At 43.6% G+C, this 7,856-nt stretch overlaps 1 protein-coding gene across 3 annotated transcripts in view; it reads right to left on the bottom strand.

Moving 5' to 3' along the window:
• Positions 1-7,856, bottom strand: part of ERMARD (ER membrane associated RNA degradation) — a 66,159-nt gene that overhangs the window by 30,411 nt on the left and 27,892 nt on the right. For 2 of the 3 annotated variants that reach the window (XM_019527302.1, XM_019527300.1), the window contains exons 6-10: positions 7,322-7,419; positions 6,302-6,438; positions 3,570-3,684; positions 2,805-2,907; positions 2,401-2,430 (exon numbers count right to left, since the gene is read on the bottom strand). In XM_019527302.1, coding sequence (XP_019382847.1) covers positions 2,401-2,430; positions 2,805-2,907; positions 3,570-3,684; positions 6,302-6,438; positions 7,322-7,419 — 483 coding nt within the window. The remainder of the gene's footprint in view (positions 1-2,400; positions 2,431-2,804; positions 2,908-3,569; positions 3,685-6,301; positions 6,439-7,321; positions 7,420-7,856) is intronic. The other variant, XM_019527301.1, reaches the window with a different exon arrangement.

Genomic DNA, 7,856 nt, shown 5'->3' on the forward strand with positions numbered 1-7,856 from the left:
GCTGCACCCCTGGGCACAGGGTCCATGCTGCTACCAGCCTCAACCCCATTCTCCTGCCCAGTTGCAGCTCGGCCCCCGCCCCCATCACTTCCCTACCTGCTGCCCAGAGCAACTGCGAGGCAGGGGAAGCAGTACAGGCCCCAGTGGCTGCAGCAGCCCTGCTTGGAAGCTGCCCACTGGCCAGGCCAGGCCCTTCCACCCACAAGGGTGGGAGTGAGGTGCAATAGGGTATGTTTGGGGGGGTGTTACATGTGGGCACCTCATTTCCACCCTTGTGGGCAGAAGGACTGAGCCTCGGGTACAATTCACTAGTGGGAGCCATGGGCAGGCCAAATCCAGCGTGAGGGCTGTATTTTGCCCACCCCGATATAGATGCAAGAATTACAATATTACAGCTTATACCATTAACAGATACAGATACAAGTGTTATGACTGGCTACACTTTTGTTTCAGGGCTGCAAAAGCACTGCACCAAGAACAACTGAAATAGACTACCCTCCCCCCCCAAAAAACACCAAAAAACTAACAACCAACTCCACATATGAAGCAATTTTCTGATTGCCAAACAATCAGGTTATGTGCAACTTACAAACTAATGCACACATTCTGGATTTTGGAGAGTTGGATTGAAGAGAAATGAGTTGTTACAAACTCTCTGTAATTATACTTGCACTCACCTCAAAAATGAGAACCTGTGAGATGTGACAACATGCATTTCAGCTACAGAGATACGAGTATACAAGATGAAAAGATTTAGAAAAAAATTCTTGTTTATTCACCAATATACATTGACACAGAGGGTGCATCTACATGGGCACTTTACTTTGGAGCTGACATTAGTTCCACACTAAAGCACCACTTTCTACATGTGTGCCCGGACTGGGATGCAGTAAATTAATTAACTCCACTGTAGGATAGTACTGTCCGGGACAAGTACTATCTTAGAGCAGAGTAGTTACATGCGCCAAAATGCACGTGTAGACGGAGACGGAGGCTGGCTGGGGCATGAGGATACTACAATGCAGGGGGTGTGTGCTGGCTAGCCTCACACTTTAACACCCTCATGCCCCAGCTAGCCCCTCAACAGCATGTTGAGCCAGGGCAGAGCACCCCTGGGCTGACAGGCTGACCCCTCCCCCCCCACCTGGACCTCCTGCCAGCCAGGACTACTCCACCCCAGCTCAACATGCTGCAGTCCCAGGTCCACGTACAGAGACAACCCTAGCAGGGTGCAGAGCCCAGGACAAATCAGACTGTGTGGGGCCCCCTTTCTCATCCCACGGCACACTAATGTAGGTAAATGAACATTGCGGCACACTGGACACACTGCGGGAGTGTTGGCAGCTGGAATTTATGGCTGGCACAGTTAAAGAAACTTCCAACCTATGGGGCGAGTGGACGGGCTACACCTCAAATGCAGCAGCCACGCCAAATGTAGGAGGGGCCACAGCCTCTCCGCCTGGGGCTCTGAGGGGCCCCCCAAAGTGTGGGACCTGGGGCAGTTGCCCCAATTTGCACCTGCCCCAGGACAGCTCTGTCCATGTGTAAATGCTGCGCCCAAGAGCAGTAAACTCCAGCACAAACTGCAACTGAGTTTATTGTTATGTGCTAATTGCACATGTAGATGAACCCACATATTAGAGCAGATTTTTTCTGAATACTCTTAAACCAAAATATTAACATGGCAGGAGGTGCGAGTGGTGGGACTGAGGCATCAAATCCCATTGTGTCTTGAAATGAATACATCAGGCACCTAACGAACACATTAAAAAACTGTTTTCGTTTAGAGCAACTCTTAAGCTTCCAAACAACCTCGCTAACCTTGGATCAAAAAGCTAAAGTGCTCTACAGCTTGATCACTTCAAAGTGGCTCAGTATGGAATAGGATTTGCCAAAATATGCCCAATCTCATTTGCCCTCTGAGACAGGCAAGTCTCAAATATTTAGCAAGAAAAATGATACTACAACTGAGGGAAAATCATCTTAATATTGGTCCAACATTATGGCAAAGGACTTAAAAATCAGTGGGAGTAAAAAGTGTGCGAGGTTTTTGGGAGCTAAAGATAAAAATGGAATATTAAACTTTTCATGCAAGTCATAACCAATTAAGCACCATCACTTACTGTTTGGAAATTAAGAAATAATACCCCTTCTTTTTACACTGATTTCAGTCACACTTGGAATACCGTACTTCAATTGGGCCCACAGATTAGATCTGGCTTACAGACCCACCCTGCAGCACTTGACTGGCCCATGGAGCCAAAAGGTTGGGCATCACTGACTTAAGGGAACAAGACCTGTGTTTCATTTGCTATGGTCTTGAATCCTAAGGTTAACAATAACTCTCTGTAGAAAACAAAAAATTGTGACAGTCCCCCCAAAAAATCACAATTAACATACCTCATCAAGGGTGGTGTAAAGAGAAGAAGGCTACAACAGAAGACAACAGTATTATTCCATCTTTGAGAGAAAAAAAAGAGATAATGATATTAACTAACCTGACACATTGAATTTATTCTTACTAAATTATTTGATAAATCAGGGGTTACAAATTGGAATTATCCCTTATAGATGAGGAGCAGATGAAGACCTGAGTAACTTAGGCTCAAAAGCTGCTTTAGTGGAAATGTTATCAAGTGTTCCTGTAGCTCTGCACTATTGGGCAACTTCTGACAGCGGTTGGTGAAATCTGGCCATGAGAAAAAGCTACTTGGGTAAGCCTAATAATAAACTGTATTTTAAGACATCTGTTTTAAGCTTGTTAATAATAAATCATAATCAAGTTTATGCAAACACAAACCTACTTCAGCAGTTAGCAGTCTACTCGGACATTTATTAACTGTGGTAAAGAGTAATCTAAGGCTGGTTTCCAACTGAGGAAGTAATAATGTAACACAGTCAGCATACCTGAAAAGTTAAAGGAATTCGCATTAATTTATTTCTTCAATCACAAATCCTTATGGATATCAAGGGCATCTCAGAAACACTTAAAAAACAGTATTACAGCTGTATTATAGGCACCCAATCAAGATCACAATCTCATTGTGCTAGCTACTACATAAACATGCAGCAAACAGCTAGAAAAAACGAAAAATCTAAAGACAGACAAAATATGACAAGTCTGTGTAGCATTCAAAGAGATGGAAGGCTAAAGGAAAATAGAACTACAGTAACATGATTATATTGACCAGCAATATACCAAGTTGGTAGGTTTAGACTTTTTTTTGAGGTTTATTAAAATACTTCTATTTCTTAGTTTCATTCTTTGGGCTTTCCTTCATACTCTTGTTCAGACTTCAAAGTCTAATTTACAGGTCCAGCCAAATGTCTCACACAGCTGTAAAGATACACAATTCTCTCAGTGTAGTTCCATACACACAAAAGCAGAATAGTTTATTTTAAAATTATGCTGCATTCTAATGAAAACTGGCCATTAAGCAGATAAAAACTAACATTTTGAAGGCTATGGGTTTGACTTGCTGGTTTTCCCTAAGTAATTGATGCCTATGGTTTAAAAAAATATCCCAAAATTGGTAAAAATGGAAAATGTAATGTAATGGTTCTGTTACCTGTGCTGCCTGAAAGCGGTTAGTGCAGAAATCCAAAAGGGTAACATGATTTTTAACACAAAACTGGATCTCTTTGCTAGTTCCTCAGTTAAAGAAAGCACTTCATAATTAATATCTGCAAATCAACAAAAATAGACTTTAATGATAATAACGGACTGGCTATACACTGAAATGCAGATATACCTGATGAAGCAGAATTAGTCCTAACAAAATTTTATTTTGGGGCAGATAATACATAAAAGTAGACTTCACCATTATTTCAATTACTTCAATCTGGTTAACTTCTCTTACCTAAGTGTTTCATAAATACCGTTTTCTTAGCCTTAGAGACTAAACACAAAACACAATTAAAAAAATTGGTTACTGTCACTTGGCAAGACTCATTTTCTCTCTGAAAAAAAAGGTAAACTAAGAGTTCTGTGGCACTTTCATGGAAATTCTGCATCTGCTTCTGATGAACTTATATCTGTAGGTTTTATTATTCACTTAATTCTATGAGTCAGTGCTGTAACCCTTGCAATATTTGTTTTTATATTAAATTTAATTTCATTCTGCTCCTGCTTTGTCATTTTATGTCCCTCACAGTATCACCAAGATGTGCCACTAATGTTGTGAATGAAATTCACGTTGTAAAGCATTTCTTTGCAATTACAGAAGCGGAAACATTTCCTTTCTTAAGAAACTCTTCTATTCTGAAGGACAGTTCTGTGGCAAATGCAACAGCAGTAGAATTTCTTAACAAAGGAAGACCAGAATATTATACTTAATTTTGCCCCAGAGGCCCAGTCTCAGTTCCACAAGCAGAGGGGAAAGCAGCTCAAAAGAGTGTTGAGTGCTCACAATCTGCGTTAAGGTGAGTGCCAAGGGCATCCTCTTGCTGATGCTCACAAAATAGTAAGACTTGACTGAATAAGACACAGATGGACAATTATTTTGGCTAGAGGACCACTTTAGGAATTTGGGCAAACTGTTGCAGGCCAGAGGGGCAGGGGGGGAATTGATACTACTGATCCACTGTTGGGGGCGCCAGATGGATCTGGTGGACAGGGTCTCCATGAAGACTGGTTGGGGCCCCCACAGGCAAGGCATACTCAAGCCGGGTAGATGGGATGGGGCTCTAGGCAAGCTGGGAGCAGCATCCAGGAGCAGGATGGGCGAGCAGAGGCTGCAATAACAGGGTGATGACAGCACAGGACCGGGGCTGGGGTCAGGACCTGAGGCAGAGACATGATCCACTGCCTGCACATCCATGCCCACGGAACTGGCGTGCATTGCAGGGATATGTGGGAAGCAGATCATAGCTCTGCCCCAGGCCTGGCCCTGCATTGTCACCACCCAGTGATCCTGGCCCTGGCCCCTGCCTGTCCATCCTGCTCCCAGACGCCACTCCCTGCCTACCTGTGGTCCCATCTCAACCGCCTGGCTGAGCTTGCTCTGCCCACAAGGGTCCTAGCCAGTTTCCATGGGGACCCTGCTCACCCACTCCATTCAATGCCCCAGAAGTGGGTGCGGGGCAGACAGGCTGGGGTTGCCTGGACAGTGGGGCCAGGGCCAGAACCAGGTCTGGTGGCAGTGAAGTCACTAGCAGTGGTGGAGACATTAGAGGCAATAGCTGGAAGGAGCTGCACGCACCAGGACGGGCAGCAGAACTGGCTGCACACACCATGGCCCAAGCTGCCCCTGCACCTGGGCTGGTTAAAATCCTTTGGCGGGCTAGATCTGGCCTGTGGGCTGTGTCTTGCCCACCCCTAAAATAAGCCAAAAAGCTTATGCGAGTTCCCTTAGGCAGCCATCACCAAAACGATTCTGAAGAGTCCAAATGAGAGACAGGAGGGGAAAAAAAAAAAAAATGGTCTTCTCTGGCAAAAGGACCAGGATAAACTGAGATGGCCCTGCACCCTACCCTGTCTTAGGGTTGAATCCTCATCCAAGCAGACTGCACTGCCACTGGACCATGAAGATACACTGACCCTCAAAAGACAAAGATTTCCAAGAGGTAAACTAGATGATGATTACAGGGTTTTCACCATCAACATCAGGAGACTAGAGAGTGTTTTAAATCTTTTATGAATAGGGGTGCCAAACATCTGGCCCATGTGGCTTATCATTACAACTGTTGGAACTGCTGCATCTGCCTGGCTCTGGAAGCCAGGGGCTTAACAGTGCTGGTGCTTTCCCCCAACCTTAACTTACCTGCCACTGTATTCAAGGCTTTTGTTGTTGCTGAGAACTTAAGAAAAAAAAAGCATCCAGAGGGAAGGGGTGAGGATATGTGCTCACAATATGTGCACACACTGAGCCACCCACATAACTACATTAACCCCCCTGGGTTCTAGAGCTGTGCCAATATTGCAACTCTAGCAGCCATGGGAATTAAACACCACTTGTGTAACATATGGGTCATCAGGCCTGCAAGAAGCCTCATGGTCCAGATCTGGCCCACAGGACCAAAAATTTTGATATGCTTGCTTTATAAGAAAGCTTAGATGACGTAGATTTAAATGCCTGTGCTTGATTTTGGAAAAAAATCCCCCAAATGACACAACTTGCAACTGCATTAAAAATATTCCTGCATCTTTTACGAATTTATTTAACAGCTGCATACAGATATTTTAATTAAGGGACTGATAATAGAGCTGTGGAAAACTAACTGTTTCCAGTGACAGTTTTGGGCTAACAAAGAACACAGGAGCCAATCTCAAGATGTCACAACTTCACGATTAGATACTTGCCTGGAAATATGTCCAACTCCTCCAAGTTACTGAAAGTTATGTAAGGTCGGTGTACTAAACTGAATTTGTTTTGCACAAGGTATCTCTTTAGTAACTGCCCCAATCCTGCAGTTAAAAAAAGCAGCATAGAGCAATATCTAGGGAAAAACATCACTGTATATTAGAAGAGTTTATAAAACTGAATGAGTTAAAAAAAAAAAGAAAGAGAGAGAGAGAAAAAAAATGGTGTTTGTGGGCCAGGGGCATTATGAAGACATCTACATGCATGGGGAGTTGAACTTGCAAGGGGGAAGAAAGCAATAAATCTCATTCCTTCCCCACTCGTAACCATGCAAGTACAAACATGTAACACCTGATCAAGTTCACAAGTAGAGGGAAACCAGGAATTTGGAAAAACCTATTTTCTATTTGGCTCTATTTGCTCTTCTTCCTGTCCCATGCGTGTGTCTTTAGTTCCTGCTTATTCTTGCTGCTGCTCAAGTCATCTACTCAGAATAATTCTACTTTCCAACAGACAAGGCACCAAGTCTCCCACAAGAGCACAACTTGCTCATTTCCCAACTGATGCAATAAGATGGATATTACAATATTTTAACTCAATTAAAAAATAGAGCATAAGCAGCTACTGAGAGGACCTTCCCAGAAAACCCACCCACTGAGACGTGTCTGGAGGAGAGCTGGGAAAACCAATGGCCACAGTAATGCTATTGTTAAAAATTAAGTGAAATGTTGCCACGTTTCCACTGTATTCTGCTCTGCTAACTTTATTAGCTCTTCCCCATGCCCACAAACACAACTCCAGTTAACCAGTTTCATATACAGTTAAGATATTCTATAAGGAAAAGACAGGAGTGGACTTAGGAAACCTAGAGGTACCCAAAGGTTTGTAAGAAACAAAATTTCAGTTAAAAATAAAATGAAAGCATACTAGAGTTGTTACTTACTTCTCCTCTTGCTCCTAGACCAACTAGTAAAAAAGGCATTTTGAAAAAATAATTTCCAAATTCACTTGCAACTTACTTTACAGGAATTTCTTGAGGGGAGGCAAATCCATGCCACAAAATGTTACGAAGATTTAGACCACATGGCGATCCAACAAATACTCTTAGTACATTCATCTAATTAGGATAGAGAAAGATTACCACATAAGGAAATATATCATTTGCACCCTTGTATGTATTTCACTTCGAGACTATTTCACTTAATATTAGTATCTGCCAGGAGATGTTCCTCTGCAAACTCCTGACCATTTAGTTGATCAGTCATGGTTTATTATTGACTCCAAGATGAACATGAGTCGGCAATGTGGGGAGGCGGCTAGGAAGGCCAACTGCACCTTGTCGTGCATCCACAGATGCATCTCGAGCAGGTCCAAGGAGATGATCCTCCCCCTCTATGCGGCACTGGTCAGGCCGCAGCTGGAGTACTGCGTCCAGTTCTGGGTGCCGCACTTTAAGAGGGATGTGGACAGCATCGAGAGGGTCCAGAGGAGGGCCACTCATATGATCAAGGGACAGCAGGGTAGGTCCTATGAGGAAAGGTTGCGGGACCTGAA

Source organism: Gavialis gangeticus, unplaced genomic scaffold (genome assembly GCF_001723915.1).
Source record: "Gavialis gangeticus isolate Ggan-Ray unplaced genomic scaffold, GavGan_comp1, whole genome shotgun sequence".
In the NCBI taxonomy this organism is placed as follows: Eukaryota; Metazoa; Chordata; order Crocodylia; family Gavialidae; genus Gavialis; species Gavialis gangeticus.